This window comes from Sorghum bicolor, chromosome 6 (genome assembly GCF_000003195.3).
Source record: "Sorghum bicolor cultivar BTx623 chromosome 6, Sorghum_bicolor_NCBIv3, whole genome shotgun sequence".
NCBI lineage: Eukaryota > Viridiplantae > Streptophyta > Magnoliopsida > Poales > Poaceae > Sorghum > Sorghum bicolor.
Genome location: NC_012875.2, coordinates 2,731,464 through 2,752,232, shown reverse-complemented (window position 1 = coordinate 2,752,232; position 20,769 = coordinate 2,731,464). Strand labels below are relative to the sequence as shown.

Sequence of the window (20,769 nt, the reverse complement as noted above, 5' to 3'; positions counted from 1 at the left end):
ACGTATGCACCTAGCACAAATCTAGTTAGATGGTCGCAAATTATTGTACTATATATAGATATCGTTTAAAAAACAAAGGGGGACATAGATGAGATCGAACTGCTATCCTGTCAGCAAATCTTGCAGATACATGTTCTAGTTTATTTGTACATACTCGTAGTTAAGTAGCGTGTCAAGCTAGTTTTTCCACTGCAGCTGTGAAGTGTTCTCGTGTGTGTTCTCTGACATATATTCTACTACTATAACAGTCTAGCTGTACATGTTTTATGGACTGAGAGAAACCTCGACTAAAACTAATTACCATCAAATAATTTAATGCAGGAAATTTTTGTGCATAGCGTCGGGCAGGCAGTAGATAGAATAATTCCTTACTTGGAGAGCACTGCACACAAGGCCGTCTACTTTGAGGGATGGAACGGACTGGCTGCTTCTGCGGTGCTGAGAGCAATAGCAGACAGGCCTCCTCCATCTCTGACTAAGAAATTTGACAAGATTATCCACATTGACTGCTCAAGATGGAAGAGCCGAAGAGATCTCCAGAGGGCAATTGTAGATGAACTTAAGCTCCCTGGATATGTAGTGGCTCAACTTGACAGGCAAGACGAGGAGGATGATTTCCTTGGGGTAGAGCAAGCCTCTAGAGCAGAGATACGGGACGTCACAAGAGAGATCTATCAAACCCTGAGAGACGTTAGTCGTATGCTGGTGATTTTTCACAACGGAAGTGACAACATGGTTGACATGGCAGATCTGGGTATTCTTCATTTTGACTGCCGATTGCTATGGACCTTTAGAGGAAGGTTTCGTCTGAACAAAGAAATCCAGAAAAAGGTGGACAGTTCACATCTTTTTGTTGACGCTTCACGTTCTTATACCAACTACAATGAATTAATAAAGGAAGAGGCTAGAGAAATAACTTTGTACGCACATAAAAATGGCATCACCCCTGACCCTGATGTCGTTAGAGATTGCTGCATGTACCTCTTGTCATTGAATTACTATGGTGGTAGTATCATGGATTACAGCTGGGCAACCCATGCTTCCAACTATTGGGTTTGTGATGGAATTGTAGGAGACAAGGACAACCAAGCAGCATGGGATGTTGCTGGTATTCTGCATCAGGAAATACGGCTAGAGGACTACTCATCCAGTACACTGCCCGTGTTTGGTGATGAATTAAGTACTCCTCCAGGACGTTGGATTCTGTTGTTAACCAGCTCTGATATGGAAGAGAAGGCATACCCAGAGACGACATCCCTTTTCCTAGCACCCCAAAGAGAATCTGATCAACCATTGCCATCATTACCTAATGACATGTTCCAACAAGCAGACCAACTCCGTGTACTCAAGTTATGCGGTTGCACATTCAAATTTTCATCACCTCCTTTCCATTGTTGTTACAACTTAAGATTCCTTGGACTGGATAGCTGCATGGATCAAGAAAATCTGGCAGAGCCGGAGAAGGAAGGTGCAGTGGCGATGGAAATTTTTCAGAGGCTATGGGTACTAGATGTGTGCCAAACAGATTGGGAATTGGCTTTTCCTGAAGAAATACAAGAGCAAGTGGCTACAGATATTAGAGAGGTTCATGTAAGGAAGGGAAGGATTTGGCGCAAAAGCCTTGCATGGAGACAGCTACAGAACCTTCACAAGCTTCGAGTAATCGAGCCTACCGGCTCATGGGAGACCGGTAAAAAGGATGAATTTACAGATATGATAAAGTTGGAACTCCTTCACCTATCGGGAAACAATTCTATACAGGTTTTGCCAAGCTTGTGTGGAGCAACAGGATTGAAGACTCTGGTCCTAGATGGCTGTGTTGGGTTGGATCATATTGGCCCTGAAGGAATACCCCCATCACTAGAGTCATTCAGTTTAGATGGAGGAGCAGGGAAGGATGGCAAAAATCCAGCTAAATTATCACGAATCACCTTGGTGGATTGTGCAAAACTGGTGGACTTCACACTGCTTGGATCCTTGCCAAACCTTGAGGAGTTGGACCTCTCACGCACAACAGTAAAAACTGTAAACCTCAAAATGGTGGTCCCAGTGAAAAAACTTGGACGAATCTTCCTGATGGGATGTCAGCAACTACGTGCTATTATTTGGCCAGAAAATGGAATGAAACAACTAAGGTTACTACGAATTGATACTCGACAAGGGGTTGCTGTGCCTAGAGAAACTTCATACCATTCTATTGTTTGCCACCAGAAAGAAGGGTATCGTCATGCACATGTTTCTATCACGGACATAAGGTTCCTTCCGTCATTGGTGCTAACAGAGTCTGAAGCATTTTGCTGGAGCACAGCCCCATTTAAGTTGGATCTGTACCTGTCTTGTAGTATCAATGCTGATGGAGAAAACTGTAACAGTAAGAAGATGGACCGCCATTTTTATAGTACTGGACAAATAGTTGAGTCTGCACCCAAGTCATTCATCCACAAGACATACAGCACCTACAATGACGTCAGCATAAATCATATAGTTACTGAAAATGATGATGATAGTGGTGTTCTGCAGTTTGAGCCACAAGGCATCCATGTTGAGATGGGACAGGAACTGGTCGACATCAATGTGCTTGACTCCCGAGGTATAAGGGCAATAATCTTTGTGATGAATAAAGTCCAGTCTTTCCACATGTGCAACAATTCTTCAATTACCACTGTGATCCCTGAACGCATGTTGTCTAGTGGAGAAGACAAAATTAGTTGGGATGCTTTGAAGTGGTGCCATGTGCAGAGCTGCCCCAAGTTGAAAACTGTCTTCACTACAAACTACAATATCTACTGCTTTAAGGAACTAGAGACCATTTGGGTTGCTGATCTCTTGATGGCCAGCTCTATCTGGAGCAGAGGAAGGATATACATAGGAAGGGACACTGATTCCTTTGCAAAACTCCGGGCTATCCATCTGTATCGGTGCCCCAGGCTCAGATTCGTCCTCCCATTGTCATGGTTCTATACCTTGTCCAGCCTGGAGACTCTCCACATAATCGAATGCAGTGATCTCAGGCAGGTTTTCCCAGTGGAGGCAGAGTTCCTAAATGAAATAGCTACCAAGCATCCAAATGGCATGCTGGAATTCCCAATGCTCAAGGACTTGTATCTGTATCATCTCTCCAGCCTGAGACAGATATGCGAGGCAAAAATATTTGCTCCCAAGCTCGAGACAGTCCGTCTCAGGGGCTGCTGGGGCCTGAAGCGTCTCCCGGCCACCAAACACCGTCGGCACAATGCTCTCCGTGTCGTCGTGGACTGCGAGAAGGACTGGTGGGACAGTCTGGAGTGGGATGGGTTGGATTTTGGCCACCACCCCTCCCTCTTCGCGCCGAGCCACTCATCATATTACAAGAAGCAGATGCTGAGAGGTGCAGTGCTTCGATGAGTAGCCAACCTTGGGTGCTTACTGCTGATCGCTTGCATCATCCAGGTACATACACATGAGCAACATACTCTCTCTGCTTTGTAATTTTTTTCCCTCATTTATCTTTACTTTGTGTTCCAGCACTAATCATTTGTATATATCATCATCAACTATGTAGATTTGATGATGGGATAATCGAGGAGACGGCCTGCTTCTGTCTCCTCGTGTTTGTTGGCCAAGCTTGTGAAAGTGTGTTTTCTCCATATAAACAATAATAAGTTGGTGTGTCTGCATGGTGCCACTGCATCTACCAATTCAATCGGTGTGCTACTGTATCCTTATGTGTGCCTGAAATAAGAGGGTCTGATATGGGGCTACTGTGTTGTGTGTCAGTGTGTTTAAGAGTCCCCTAAAACCTACTTTTTACCATTTTCACGAGTGTGAATTATTATTTTTATTGTTCCTAAGAATATTGCGGACAAAATTTGTGTACAACGAACCTGACTTGTTACCATTTCCACGAGTGTAAATTATTTATTTATCCTGGTCCTCATTCCTACACGTTCTGCTTGTGCACATGTGCATTCGGCCAGTTGCAGAAAATCCTAGTGTGTACTCTACCAAGTTTCGGAGCTAGGGCGCTAGGCGTCATTTGCAGTTGCAGAAAATCCAGCAGTTACTGTTGCCATATGACAGTATTGAGTCACCCACTGGTCGCAAATACATGCTTGTTTGTGTAATGCATCCTAATGAGATACATTTTTGTACATAGGCTCTGCCCCTCTGCTGCATCAAATGAATCTCGAAGGAAGATGTCCATTTCGTGTACATGATACCTAACCAACCTGTGATGTGCATATACCTATAATAATAAACACATCTGTGATCCAAATTAGGACGATCAAACAACCCAAGGCATCCAAACTAAACATTATTGGACCATTTTACAAGTTTCCATGATTATGTTTTTCCAATAATGTAAATAAAATTGCAGCCTAACCTCTAATGAAAACATTAATGATGACCCTGAGCTAATTTGAGACATGCAAATAATAAAGAGCACGGAGTTACACATGATTCTATCTTTTTTTCGTGAACAAGGGTTGAGCCCGTATTTCATTAAGACAAAAGAAGTTTACTTTTACAACCGATTGTTAGACCCACTACTAGATCGTTTGCGAGTAGCAAGTGAAACATTAGCGAGGCCAACAAACCAAAACAAGGAAAAACCCAAAACTACTTTACGGTGGTCGATTGTGCGACCAAGCCAACAACACCAGCGGACGTCCAAAAGGAGGCTAGTGTAGAAAAACCGGTGTCGATCCACTGCGCACGTTCATCATGGATACGCTGTGCCATGGCCAAAGGAGTGGAACTCTCATTTCTGAAGGTCCGCGCGTTCCTCTCCTTCCATATCTCTTAGGAGAAAAGGAGGACCAGAGAATCGAACTCCGCCACTATTGCTCCCGAAACTGTAACATGTGCTGTAGCCACAACTCCACCGGCTTACCAACACCCAAATCCACCAAGATGTGGTGGAGGTCGACGGCTTGCAAGACATGCAAGGCATGCAACCAAATTTCTTTGGTCACCACATAGCCTGAGAAGAGGTGAGTACCCGTCTCGGGTTCTTGACAACACAAGGCACAACAATCATCGTCCTGCAAACCATGTCGCTTACGCCTATCTGTAGTCCATAACATGTTGTGCAAAGCAAACCAGAAAAATAGCTTCACTTTCGGTGGCGCTCTCATGTGCCAAAGCTCCTTGGCACCCAGCAGCTCGATCGAGCCGACGGAGAAGGCTCAGTAGGTGGAAGACATGGAGTACTCCCTCCGTCCCTTTTTAATTATCGCTTGCGATATCCAAAAAACAACTACCGGGAATTATATATTAAAAAATATTAATATTTATAATACATAATTAGTATCATTAGAAAGATCTTTGGATCTAGTTTTTTAACAAATTTATTTGGAGATACAAATGTTGCACGTATTTTCTACAAATCGAGTCAAACTTATGGCACGCACACCAACTACGACAATTAAAAAGGGACAAAGGGAGTAGTTTCCATCCAGCGACCATTTCTAGATGAAACGATCTGACCGCAAGGGATCCAGGGCGGTCTCCCAAACCAACAGCCATGTCTTGATGTTACTAACACAACACTTGGGTTGTCATAGGCCCAACAATATCTCTAACCCATTGCCGTTGTGCAAGCATCCCAAACCGACCGCTCGTGCCCATCTCTCGAGATGGCGTTGTAGAGGAGCGGGACGAAGGAGCGCAACGGCCCAATGCTGAGCCATCGATCATGCCAGAATATCGTGCTCATGCCATCCCCAATCTGAACTGAATGTTGACGGTCCTTAAGTACCAAATTTAATTATCAAATAAACAAAGAAAAGGATCCAAATGCAACCAACACCCAGACTTAGGGTTTTATCTGACAGAATTCCACGAGTTTTGGTGTTTGTCTATTTCTGTAGGGGGTTATCAGGAAATATGGAAGAAAGGCCCACACGTCGGGTTTACATAGAGATATTAACGTGCCGCGCAATTTTATATCATCTAGAAGACTCCAGAAGCCACAGGAACGAACGGGAAGCCGAGCGGGCTCGGGGGCAGGGTGCCCGCCCTCCCCCCTTGGGCGCCCGCCCAGCTACAGAGTCTAATCAGGACTCGTTTCGCGGATTACGCTCCACCGACCTAAAGGATCAAGGAGAACAGTTCAATCAATGTCGGTTTGATCCAATGGCCCAGATTCACTTGAGGGGACTATATAAGCAGACCCCCTGGCCCCTGGAGGAGGCACCCCTTGGTCCCTATTCATTATTCATAGACAGAGCAAAAGCTAGGATTTGGAGATGAGAGCTCTCCTCTCTTCTCTAAACTAGAGTAGATCTAGATAGTAGCGAGATGGAGAGCGAGGGAGGATTGGAGGAGAGGCCGGCCTGTCGGTTCTTCCTCCGGTTGTACTTCATCATGATCAAGCTCTAATCAAGCTTGCTCATGGGATGACTCTGGTAATCTACTTCTAATTCATTATGCAATTCCTAATCATGTATATTCTGGATCACAACTCTTTTGAGTACTTTAATCTATAGGACGCTATAGGTGAGAGTTGTAGTATAGGTGTAAGCGTGGTGCTTAGACCTAGATTACTTGTGGATATCCCCTGTCTAGCTGGATCGTGTGGTAGGCCGCGTAGGTGACAGTTACGTTGGTCCCCTGTAGTCCACCTCTTGTTAGCAGGACGGGTAGGGTTTATCGGCCTATAGATAAGCATCCTTTGTGGTGTATTCTTATCACGTGGATCGTCCCAGATATAGACATACCCCTTTGAAGTAGAGAAACCATAGTTATCCTCTCTATTCTCCTACCATCGCCCATATAGTAGATTGCTCTACTCTCTATTCCCATATTATAATCCATTGTTATCTTACCTTTAATATTGTTCTTATTCAATTCTACCATCTTTCCTATTTACACCTATCTATCTATCTTGGTTAAGTTAGAGCGTAGTTGGTTCTCCCGTTTCCCTGTGGATACGATAAAACCTTTAACCGGCTAAAAGCTACAACGGTATCCGTGCGCTTGCGGATTTATCTGTGTGCGTATAAATACCATAGTACACTCTAGTGCCATGCTGGGGATGACAACCTAGTATTCAAGTGGTGTTAGCAAGTGTCAACAAGCATTTTTGGCGCCGTTGCCGGAGAAACGGTTGCTGAGTTAACTACGAACTAGCTTAATCATTTTCTAAAAAAAATAAAAAATATAGATATATATACTTTTCCTTTTATCTTTTGTCTTATCTTTGCTATTCTTTCTTCTTATCTAATCCTTGATCTCTGGTCTATCATGAATGCAAACATGTCTATCTATCAGTTTCATAGACCTACGGGCACACATCTCGAACCACCAAAATCTTCAAAGCCTATCATAGCATCTAGTTTTGAGATAGACCCCGAATATATAGAATTTGTTCAAAAACAACTTTTCTCAGGAGAAGGTGAAGAAAACCCATACACACACCTAAGAGAGTTTTATCGACTCTGTGACCTCCTTCGCATAGAAGGCATGTCCGATGAGTCCCTTAAATGGAAGCTCTTTCCATTCTCTTTAACGGGAAAAGCTAGACATTGGTACAAACTCAAAGTAGGGAGTGTTCATGGAGATTGGAAGAAGTTATATAATAGTTTTCTTTTAAAATATTTTCCAATCTCCAAAGTGGCGGAACTTCGGCCTGAGATTATTTCTTTTAGACAACTAGAAGAAGAATCTCTTGGCAAATCATGGGACCGCTTTATTAACCTTACTCTCACTGGCCCAAAGCTTTCTATTCGAGAAGAAGTTCTTCTAATTCACTTTTTTTAGGGCCTTAGTAGGGAAAATAAGCAAACCTTGAATACAGCCTCTAGAGGATCCTTCTATCACCTACCTGCTAGTGAAGCTAGGGATTTAATTGATTCATTAAGTGCAAAGTCTCCTAGCATTTATATCCCTGAGAAAGAGAAAGAATCAGTTCCTAGATAAGAAGAAGAAGTTTCGATAGCCAGATCACAGCCACTTCAATTCCAAACTTTAGCTATCGATCCTAACCCATCAATACCCCAAAATTCTCTAAGGGAGGAAGGAATTCCAACCTTAAATCTTTTAGATGCTGATGGTTTAGACTTCTGGTTCCATAAGAGACCTTCAAGCAGGGATAATTCAAATCCTTGCAATGATGGTTCTCTTAGAGAATGTCCTAGTTCCTGTTATGAAGAAGTCGAGGATGACATATCAAGTGAAGGAGAGCTAAGCCATATAGAAAATTTTAACACCTCCCCTTTCCTGATCACAAGTTCTAAATGGCTAGAATGTGTAGAATGGATGGATAAGGAAGAAGCCTTAATGGATTCTGACTTTGGCTCAATTTCAAATGGTGAGTTCTTGACTCCCTTTGAAGATGTGATTCATCCAACTACAGAAGAGGACATTGGTGACACCAATCCAGGAGAAACTCCGAACATTTAGATTGGAGACGAAGATAACATTAATGAGCATGGAATTTATTTCATAGCCACTTCGTTTACTCCATGCTCATATGCAACATCTTCCCAATCTATTGGTCTCTCCAACATCACCACATTTGAGATCTCCAACCCCCTCTTCCTTTCTATTTATAAAAACTTTAAAAGGGTGGTTGTCGATGCATATGTCTATAATAAATATTGCAGATCTCATTGAGTTGATCTTGATATAGGTCAGCGTTGGAAGGGAAACCACTTCGCCGACATAAATCGATGGTTTCCCAAGGACAAGCTTAGTGTCCTAAAATAAGCACTGATCATATCGTAACATGAGCTTTTAATTATTAACAATATTACCTTGTGTTTTGAGCATATAAGGATAATTGTAAAAATATTCCTTCAGGTATTCTTGTCACTAACCTTTCCAGGATTGGAGCAAGAAGATTCGATAAATATCCAACCAATCATCATTAAATCCAAACTTGAACTTTACAAAATTCAAGCTTGGGGGAGTACTTTACATAAAAACATCCCTTGCCATGTTGCTATGTTGGTTGTCCCTACCTTTGAGACATGCTCAATTTGTTAAATACTAATCACACTACTTCATCTCCACTTGAGTAGATCTCTATAAATGCTCTCATGCTACCTTTATTTGCTTTAGTATATGTCTAGGTTTGGAGTAGTTTCATTTATCTCTTAAATAAGCATGGTGCTTAGTTTAGGAATGATGATCTTACTTCCAAGGGATTTTAAATTAAACGTGGTGCTTAGGTGAAAATGCCCTCCTAAATCAAATTAGACATGGTGTCTAGGTTGATTTTTGAGCCGATAGTATGCTATAGTAGATATTGGATATTTCGTTGGACTAACCCCTACAGGAAAACTTTCAATATCGACCTGGGAAGTCCAGAGATAAACTCACATTGGAGACAAGGAGAGAGACACATGAAGTTTAACAATTTACACAAGGAAGACGTAGCTCATAAGAGATGATCCATGGAGGGTGCCACAAACACGATGCACAACCGCTAAGAAAGGAAAGCTTCCACAAGGTGATACTGTACCGTCACTCTTCAAGTAAGGTTACATCTTAAGGTACTTAACTATCACTTTTATAAGCTTCTCCTTGGTTCTGGTGTTCATATGAATAAAAGAGACAAACATGTATGATTTACAACACTAGGTTAACCAACCCAATCGATTCAACATGTTTAGTCCTTCCACCTTTGTGATCCCACACTCCTAATCATATGAGCTAAAATGTTGCACATTCAATCTTTGAGAGATATAAAGAAAAAGACATATACATAGACAGATTATCTTTCCATAAGGTTGAAGCGATCTGATGTGACAAATGTTATAAGTGCTACACTCATAAACTTATCATCCATCAACTTTGTCTTGCTCACTATGCTTAAGGTTAGAGAAGAACAAATACACTTTTGGTTCTGTTGGTGTTTTCCACCAACAGGGCCCATGCACTTGATCTCTGCCTTGTCTCTATGAGCAGGTACACTTCAAGCAAAATATGGAGGAGTTTTATAACTCCCAGACTCCACCAAGTGAAGAACCTGGATCTACACGCACAAACACACTGAGCAAGATACTGCCAACGCCGCACTTCGAACTGCTGGGCAAATGAAGAACATGGGTGACACCGTATCAAGAGGTGCAGACGTCAAGGTACACACCTGAATCAAATGACGCAACTAAAGAATGAACATGGTGAGAAGTCTTGTTCAGAAGACTTAAAACATTGAACCCACGCCCAAAGGTAAAATCGGTAGTTATCCATATTTATCCTTTCTGCATTCCCTTTTCCCTTAAATTATTTACTTTCCATAAATGGCTTGTTAGTTAATCATACTATCTTGAAAAGAAAATAAAAAGGTTAGAAATAGTAAGCCCCATGTGAGTATACTTGTGGTTTAAAACCCATAGGTATATTGACTGTGGTGGCATAAAATAAATATGCTTTCATCTTACAATAAAAATATAAAAATAATAAGTGCATGATCCTACTAAATAAATAAAATTTATTAGAGGAAGCTCAACATGATAAAGGCAAAGAGATTTTATGCTAACACTTAACCAGTTCCACAAAGCTTTGTTGTCTATTTAAGCTCCACAGAATTCAAGGATCAAAGAAGACTAGCAAACGGAGGACATCCTAATTGCTGTCAGGGTGCTGCCGACATTCAAATACACCTCCGTCACCTGCTAGCTACATCAGAAGAAATTAGGTCAAAATCCAGCTTGAGGGAGAGCACCCCCATTTATCCAGCTAAGTGTTTCTACTCGCGTTTATACTCTACTCAAATAATAAAAAGATGCATAATCATAAAAACCCAAATAAAGATTTTGTGCTTATATACATATATTTATATCTTTGCTTAGTTTGCTAAATAAATAAATAAATAAAGTTTGCTATGAATCCTCATGATAAGCTCTCACATGAAAATGATGAATAGTTGCTCTGCCATGACTAGTTCTCAAAATTGAATTCTCTCTCAAGTTTAGGCATGACTGTTATGAATTAAGATTTGCTCTAAACCTAAACTTGTGGGAAGAGTACTTGATCTAAAGTCTAAGTCGTTAACGGATATGATATGGGAAGGTTGAGCTGCTGTTTATCTGTTCCTAGAGATGCTAGAATTCTGGAGAATTTTATCTTTGAAAATCTTTAAAATGTTGCATGATGAGTTCCTGTATCATGAGAGTTTAAAATCCTACCACAGCCATATATACATGCTTATTAGACTATGAACCATATATTTACTTTTTACTGCTTATGAGCATTGAGTGTGGTCAAGTTGTGTAGACCCTTAGGAGCTTGTCATGCGGTTAAAATCAAGATTCACTTGCACGTTCACTCATACATGCTGCTTCTACTCCGGAAGTACGCATCCACATACATCCACTCATTTCCATCTCTCAGATTCACCCAAAATTATTCTACTCCTATCCAGGAGAGAATAGCGAAAAACATTATCATATCCCTGTTATTCCCCGTGAAATAAATGCTCAAGATATTTTGGTTACTACCACTTGCTACATTATTCTAGGAGGGTGAGTGCTCTAAAAGAAAGAGAGAAAAAAAAGTGAATACGAGGAAATAAAAAAGGGCAAGTGCCCGGAACCTCGAAGAGAAGAAAAAGTGAGACGAGAGGTAAAAATGGACAAGTGTCCGACAGTAGAATTAGGGGTACAGGATACCCACCCGAGAGAAAAGAAAAAGAAAATATAGAGCATCTCATTCCCCCTCAAAAATCTTCTAAGTGCAAGAAAGGTATGTATCCCCTCAAAAGAGCAAAAGTAGAATTAGACTTCCACAATTGTTACCACCATACACCATTCATTCGCCACACATGCACATCTTGATATTGACTTATTGACTTGTTTCTCTAGATCCATGGTTTGACTATGCAATAAATGTCTTATAAGTATGTATACTTTATCTCCCACCTATGAGCTCCAGATATAAAAGCCTTATTAGAGTAGGATAAGAGAGAAGGCAATGTCACTATGCCTCATACCAAAAATACCACATACTTTGAGAGAAGGCATACACCATTACTGTCTTGGTAAGGATCCAGAAATACCACAAAAGAGAGACTAGAGAGAGTCATACAAGGAATCTCTGAGTTTTATTTGAAAATCTACAAAAACTCAAGAGCTATAGCTGATCAAGAATAAGAGACATGGCGCTTGACTAGACTGTTCTATCTTTTAACTGCTCAAGACACAAGTGACAGTTGCAAGCCCCATGGTGGAAGGTAATATGAGTGAGTTTAAATCTTAATAGTTTACCCTAACCCAGAGATGAGATCTTGTTTGAACGCATGTGTACCTTTAAGGCATGAAACCACTGCAGAAACTCTTGAGTCCATCTTTGCTCAGGGACGAGCAAGAGGTAAGCTTGGGGGAGTTGTTGACGGTCCTTAAGTACCAAATTTAATTATCAAATAAACAAAGAAAAGGATCCAAATGCAACCAACACCCAGACTTAGGGATTTATCTGATAGAATTCCACGAGTTTTGGTGTTTGTCTATTTCTGCAGGGTGTTATCAGGAAATATGGAAGAAAGGCCCACGTCGGGTTTACATAGAGATATTAACGTGCCGCACAATTTTCTATCATCTAGAAGACTCCAGAAGCCACAGGAACGAACGGGAAGTCGAGCGGGCTCGGGGGCAGGGCGCCCGCCCTCCCCCCTTGGGCGCCCGCCCAGCTACAGAGTCCATTCAGGACTCGTTTCGCGGATTACGCTCCACCGACCTAAAGGATCAAGGATAACCGTTCAATCAATGTCGGTTTGATCCAACGGCCCAGTTTCACTTGAGGGGACTATATAAGCAGACCCCCTGGCCCCTAGAGGAGTCACCCCTTGATCCCTATTCATTATTCATAGACAGAGCAAAAGCTAGGGTTTGGAGATGAGAGCTCTCCTCTCTTCTCTAAACTAGAGTAGATCTAGATAGTAGCGAGATGGAGAGCGAGGGAGGATTGGAGGAGAGGCCGGCCTGTCGGTTCTTCCTCCGGTTGTACTTCGTCATGATCAAGCTCTAATCAAGCTTGCTCATGGGATGACTCTGGTAATCTACTTCTAATTCATTATGCAATTGCTAATCATGTATGTTCTGGTTCACAACACTTTTGAGTACTTTAATCTATAGGACGCTATAGGTGAGAGTTGTAGTATAGGTTTAGGGTTAATCATGTATACAGCCATGTCTTGCACTCCCTCGTCATCACCCGCAGCACTATGACATGTCGGTGACCACCTGTGAAAACAAAAGGTTTATGAGTAAACCGCTAACTAAGGAATGCAAAATAAATTTAGTGAACAAATGTATAGTCAATTTTCATCCGCACCTAGGATTAGATTCATGACGAGGAGGTGGTGTTAGACTACTAGGTGATGCCCTAGGAATAATGATGTAGCGCTTGCGCCAACAAATAAAAGTCTTCTCTGCTTCTCCTAGAGTCTTCTCTCCATCACCTCCTTCTATCTCAAGCTGCACATTACTGAAGCCTTTGACAACTCTATCCACCGAGACACTAGCATATCCAGGTGGAACTATCGCCCCATGGATTCTTGGTGTCCTCGTAGGGTCGATAGGAGTTACAACACCGACAGCAACCATGACTGTGGCAGTCCCCTGTGGAATGTGCAGCTCACATGTTGTCAGAGGTTTAGTGATGTCATCCACCGGAAAGTGCAGCCCCACGTCGTCTTGAATAGTTGGCATCTCTGTGGAAGCGCAACTACTTTTCAACTGATCGGGGGGGCTAATGTTGACTCTAGGCTCTGATGCAGTTTGCCCTTGTATAGAACTTACTGCAATCTGCACTTGTCTTTTGATCTCCTCGTTCATTCTCTCTTCAAGCGCTTTCTCTCGCGCTATCGCTTCACGAGCCGCTTCGCGTGACTCAATCACCATTGCCTCCAACCTATGCAACCGCTCTGCTTCCTCTTCCTTCTTTCGTTGGCGGCTTCTATAAGTCGGTCTATCTTTAGGAAAGCCATGCTCCCATGATACCTCCCCATAGCCTCTGGTTCGCCCACCGTGTTCAGCAGTCTCCAGGGCGTATGTCAGCTCATCCTTTTCTCTATTTGGCTGCCAGGTGCTGCTTTCAACTAATCCTCTAGCATAGGCCATTCTCTGTCCTACTCTCTCGAGCTTTTCGCCGTACACTATCTTTCCGGTCTCTAGGTCTGTGGTTCCCCCATGACCAAAGAACCAATACTTGGTGCGCTCGGGCCAGTGCATTGATTCTGGTTCGATCCCTCTCCTAAGAATCTCCTGTTCCAGCTTTTGCCACTTAGGAATAGCAGTCCTGTAGCCACCTGAACCCAAGTGATGGTGGTATTGCTTTTGTTTAGCATTTTCTTGATTCTTGATCATCTGTGCCTTACCCTCTTCTGAGTTCTTAAACTCTACGAACTCATCCCAAAAAGGCCTCAACTTGACGTAGGCCTTGTTGGTGAAATCTGGTGTCCGGCCTTGTGCAACAAAAGTCTTGTATAATGTCTTCTTCCAAGCCTAAAATTGTTTGGCCATCTTCTGCATAGCCCAGATTTTAACCTTCTCCTTCAAAGCTTTATCCTGTGTATCGAGCGTGAAATGTTGAAGGATATCTTGCCAAATCAATTCCTTGTCACGATCTGAGACAAAACTAATATTAGGGTTATCTTTGTGTTGCCTCCATTCACGAGCACTGACCGGGAGCCTGTCCCTTACAAGGTAGCCACAGTGCGCAATAAATTTTTTAGAATTAGCTCCAAGTACTTGTCCTCTACCCTCATCGAATTTCGACAGAATGTACCGACCCTCCAACGGCTTCTTCGGGCCACGCACTTTTCTACTCCTTTCAGAAGTTGTCGCCGATTTAGAGGGCTACACAAACAAGTATAAATATATTAGTATAAATGTCATTTATTTTAATTTCATATATATACATATATACTAGATTGTAGATAGACATGATCAGGATTGTCTTCCACAAGTTCTTCATAATCAGCAAAGTACTGACTCCCATCATCTTCGCCTTGGGGATCTGGATTGGCACTGCTGTTGATTAGGTCCATCATTGCATCATCCATGTTGTCATTCGGATTGGCCATTTCTGCAAATTTAATCAAGTGTTAAAAGTTTTTGACGCGATCAATAAAACTTATTTGGATAGGCTAAACTTAGACAATATTCGATACAACAACTAAGATAAATTATAAAATAGAAATTATACATCTCATCTCAATATCTACCCCTACTAACTAATTACAACATAGAATAAATTATATCATATAAATTATAAAATACAAAAGATAAATTATAAAATAGAAATTATACATCTCATCTCAATATCTATCCCTACTAACTAATTACAACACAGGATAAATTATATCATATAAATTATATAATACAAAAGATAAATTATAAAATAGAAATTATACATCTCATCTCAATATCTATCCATACTAACTAATTACAACATAGGATAAATTATATCATATAAATTATATAATACAAAAGATAAATTATAAAATAGAAATTATACATCTCATCTCAATATCTATCCCTACTAACTAATTACAACACAGGATAAATTATATCATATAAATTATATAATACAAAAGATAAATTATAAAATAGAAATTATACATCTCTTCGTCCATTTTATTATTTTTGGCAAAATACTTTATGTATATCAATTTTGGGAATATATTATTTTTGGCAAAAGACTTTATGTATATCAATTTTGGGAATATATTGTAAATATATAATATAATTAATATAATATAATATAATATAATATAATATAATATAATATAATATAATATAATATAATATAATATAATATAATATAATATAATATAATATAATATAATATACTCTCTTCGTCCATAAAAGAATGCAATTATGTGATTTGTGTCGATGAAACTAATTCAAATTTAACCAAGTTAATAGTATTTATTTCTCAAGCAATTATATGATTTGTGCCTTTATCATAAAAATTTGTAACTTCGCTTAACAATATTTATCAAACAAACGAAAGTGCGACGATTGTGCCTTTAAATTGGGACTAAGGCCTTGTTTACTTCCCCAAATATTTTGGAAAATATTTCAAATTCCCTATCACATCGAATCTTGCGGCACATGCATAAAGTCTTAAATATAGGTAAAAAAATAACCAATTACACAGTTTGTATATATGTAATTCGCGAGACGAAAAAAAAACATGCCACACTGTTCACACTGTTCACATTTTGCTTGTAGAAAAAAACAAACAATTTGTATATAGGTAAAAAAATAACTAATCACACTTTTCACAATTTGTATAATTTTTTACAAGTAAACATGGCCAGAAACGACAATAACTGCTAGCTCGGTGCCGGCCGGAGAAGATCAAAGCTCGGCGCGGCGCAAGGAGGGTCCTCGGCTCGGCCTGCAGGGACGAGGGTCGGTGCAAGGAGCTCGGCGGTGGCGGCGCTCCGTACGTCCTCGGCTCGGGCCGAGGACGAGGGTCGTCGATGCTGCGCGTAGAAGAAGAAGGGTCGTCGGAGCTCGACGCGGCGCTCCGTACGGTCCTCGGCTCGGGCCGGGGACGAGGGGTGGCGGCGTTGGCGGCGGCGGCGCTCCTGGGCTCGAGACGACGGCGGCACTCGGCCGGGGACAAGGGTGCGAGGCGACGGCGGGGAGCGGCGCGCGGTGGAGGAAAACCAGCTCGACGCGGCGCTCCGTACTGTCCTCGGCTCGGGCTGGGGACGAGGGGTGGCGGCGTTGGCGGCGGCGGCGCTCCTGGGCTCGAGACGACGGCGGCACTCGGCCGGGGACAAGGGTGCGAGGCGACGGCGGCGCGCGGCGGAGGAAAACTAGGGCTCAGTCGAACTGGATCGAGGAGGAAGACGACTGTTTTCTTATATACACGCGGGGACTTTAGTCCCGGTGCGTAGCACCAACCGGGACTAAAGGGTCTTTAGTCCCGGTTGGTCCTACGCACCGGGACTAAAGGCCCGGCTCCTGGATAGAACCGGGACTACAGGCTCCGGTTCTAACCGGGACTAAATGTATTTTTCAGTTTCTTATTTATTTATACATACAATAATTAGATTAATGTTGTTAATTGCATAGTAAATATAATAATAGGTATTAATTTGTTAAAAAATAATAGTTCCATTTCTTTTTGTCTAATTGGTTACATAATCAATTTGGAAACATAAAATCTTTTCATCACTTATATTAACAAACTTAAATATTAAAAATAATTAGTATTTTGTTAATGCAAAAATGTATTATTTAATTTTAATATCTTAAAGCAGATGTTTTTGATAGAAAAATTTGTTTGTGCAATATTTAAACGTAAATTTTGTTTATTTATCATCATTTATCTCCAAAATCATGATATACGTGATATTCACCATTACATCAGATTATTTTTTAAAAAATTTTCTCTATTTCTTATTTATTTATGCTTACAACAATATTCACCATTACATCGGATTATCTCTAACAACTTTGTATTCAAATTTTTTTTCATTTCAAGTCATCAAATGGGTCATTTGACCAAGTTTGACCAAAGTCAAAGCATTGTTTTTTTAGAAACACACACTTTGACCAAACCCTATATGGTCCCAAATGGAAAAGTAATGAATACAAAGTTTGTTGCACTCATCAAGTTCTACATTTTGTCTAATGGTCAACTTTTCTTTTGGAAAAGTTTGAACCACTCAATTTTAAATTTTGATAGAATTCATAGCCACGCATCGGTTTTCGGAACCCTAGATGGTCTCGAACGGAAAAGTCATGAATACCAATATTGTTCCACTCATCAAAATCTACATTTAATATATAGACCAATGCATTTGACAAAGTGTTGTGAAGGTGTAGTTCAAAATCCACAATTGACACATGTAGTTTCATATAGTTTGTGTGAGATTCAAGAATTGGTGGGTATTGTGAACTTAAACTTTCTCAAATGGAAAAATTGTCTATATAAAAAGTTTAGATCTTGATGATATCTAACAACTTGGTATTCAAAATTTTTTCATTTTAAGTAATTTAGTTTGTCATTTGACCAAGTTTGACCAATACCCGTCTTGGATTTTGAACAAATGTGCTTAGGATTGGTTCAAATTTATCCAAATGGAAAAATGGACAATATATCAAATGTAGATCTTGATGATCTCTAACAACTTTGTATTCAAATTTTTTTCATTTCAAGACATCAAATGGGTCATTTGACCAAGTTTGACCAAAGTCAAAGCATTGGTTTTTAGAAACACAAACTTTGACCAAACCCTATATGGTCCCAAATGGAAAAGTAATGAATACAAAGTTTGTTGCACTCATCAAGTTCTACATTTTGTCTAATGGTCAACTTTTCTTTTGGAAAAGTTTGAACCACTCAATTTTGAATTTTAATAGAATTCATAGCCACGCATCGGTTTTCGGAACCCTAGATGGTCTCGAACGGAAAAGTCATGAATACAAATATTGTTCCACTCATCAAAATATACATTTGATATATAGACCATTTTTGCATTTGACAAAGTGTTGCGAAGGTGTAGTTCAAAATCCACAATTGACACATGTAGTTTTATATAGTTTGTGTGAGATTCAAGAATTGGTGGGTATTGTGAACTTAAACTTTCTGAAATAGAAAAATTGTCTATATAAAAAGTTTAGATCTTGATGATATCTAACAACTTGGTATTCAAAACTTTTTCATTTTAAGTAATTTAGTTTGTCATTTGACCAATACCCGTCTTGGATTTTGAACAAATGTGCTTAGGATTGGCTCAAATTTATCCAAATGGAAAAATGGACAATATATCAAATGTAGATCTTGATGATCTCTAACAACTTTGTATTCAAATTTTTTTCATTTCAAGACATCAAATGGGTCATTTGACCAAGTTTGACCAAAGTCAAAGCATTGGTTTTTAGAAACACACACTTTGACCGAACCCTATATGGTCCCAAATGGAAAAGTAATGAATACAAAGTTTGTTGCACTCATCAAGTTCTACATTTTGTCTAATGGTCAACTTTTCTTTTGGAAAAGTTTGAACCACTCAATTTTGAATTTTGATAGAATTCATAGCCACGCATCGGTTTTCGGAACCCTAGATGGTCTCGAACGGAAAAGTCATGAATACCAATATTGTTCCACTCATCAAAATCTACATTTAATATATAGACTATTTTTGCATTTGACAAAGTGTTGCGAAGGTGTAGTTCAAAATCCACAATTGACACATGTAGTTTCATATAGTTTGTGTGAGATTCAAGAATTGGTGGGTATTGTGAACTTAAACTTTCTCAAATGGAAAAATTGTCTATATAAAAAGTTTAGATCTTGATGATATCTAACAACTTGGTATTCAAAGTTTTTTCATTTTAAGTAATTTAGTTTGTCATTTGACCAAGTTTGACCAAGTTTGACTATTTTTGCATTTGACAAATAATTGACACATCTCTTATAATAGCAAACTTAAATGTCATTTCACTATTTTAAATGATATAAAATAAGAAAAACTAATATAAACATCTTAAGTTACAATTGTCACATACACATACTATATTGCAATCTATTTATTAGGCGGGCACAATAGTGATCTTCTTTTTGACGTATGTTCCTTGGTCATGATCTTGACGTAACCATGGAGTGTCCTCAGCATTTAACAGTATACTCGGATCTTTGGTCACATTGAAAGGAGTGATTCGGTCATCCCTTTCATAATCTTCTGAAATATCTGACTTGTCCTCAATTCCCACAATGTTTCTTTTCCCTCAGAGAACTATATGGCGTTTTGGCTCGTTTGTTCATTTGTTGTCATTTTTCCCTCTCTTCTGTTTTGTAGACATGTCTTTCACATAGAACACCTGATTAGAATCAGCAGCAAGGACGAACGGTTCATCTTTGTAACCAATATTGTTGAGGTCCACTGTTGTCATTCCATAGTCTTTGTCAACTGTCACCCCGCCTCCGGTAACCTTCACCCATTGGCACCGGAACAAAGGAATTTTAAAATTAGGTGCGTAGTCTAGTTCCCAAATCTCCTCTATACGGCCATAATATGTTTGTCTGTTTCCATTCGGGTCTATGGCGTCTACGCGAACTCCACTATTTTGGTTCATGCTTCTTTTATCTTGGCCTAGGGTGTAAAATGTATTTCCATTTATCTCGTACCCTTTGTATGTGAGGATGTGCCATGATGCTTGCCTAGCCAACAAATACAGTTGCTCATCAATCTGGTCATTACCCTGACAATCTTTTCGTAACCAATCACTGAAAGTGTCTATGTGCTGACGCATAAACCAAGCTTCATTCTTCTCTGGGAATTGCGATCGTAGGAAGTCCTTGTGTTTCTGGAAAAGGTCTTTGCCGAGAGCTGGCAGGAGGGCTCTCGGCAAAGTAATAATTTTTTTTTGGAAAACCTCTTTGCCGAGAGCCTCCAGGAGGGCTCTCGGCAAAGCCGGCTATTTTTGGCCATGCAGATAGCTCCTTTGCCGAGAGCCCTGGCCCAGACTCTCGGCAAATCGACCATTTTTTCAGCTTTGCCGAGAGCCTCTCTCGGCAAATCTACCACTTTTTCAGCTTTGCCGAGAGCGCCTCTCGGCAAATCGACCAAAATATTTTTTTTCCTGTTTTTTCATCCAATTTCCACTGAGATGATCATATGACACATATATTTCTAGAAAATCATATATTTCACATCAAAGAGCCTATAGCTCACATATTCGACATCGATAACAATATATACCACATAATCCACATAAATTATCATTTCCATCACTTTGTCCATCATAACAAGTCCAAATACTCCAAACTCAGTTCACATACATCCAAACTAAATCCAACATGTTCAATACACAA

General features: G+C 40.2%; 1 protein-coding gene across 1 annotated transcript in view; it reads left to right on the top strand.

Moving 5' to 3' along the window:
• Positions 1-3,924, top strand: part of LOC8083398 — a 48,234-nt gene extending 44,310 nt beyond the window's left edge. Inside the window, exons 3-4 of the mRNA XM_002447432.2 lie at positions 322-3,429; positions 3,542-3,924. Coding sequence (XP_002447477.2) covers positions 322-3,384 — 3,063 coding nt within the window. The 3' untranslated portion in view covers positions 3,385-3,429; positions 3,542-3,924. The remainder of the gene's footprint in view (positions 1-321; positions 3,430-3,541) is intronic.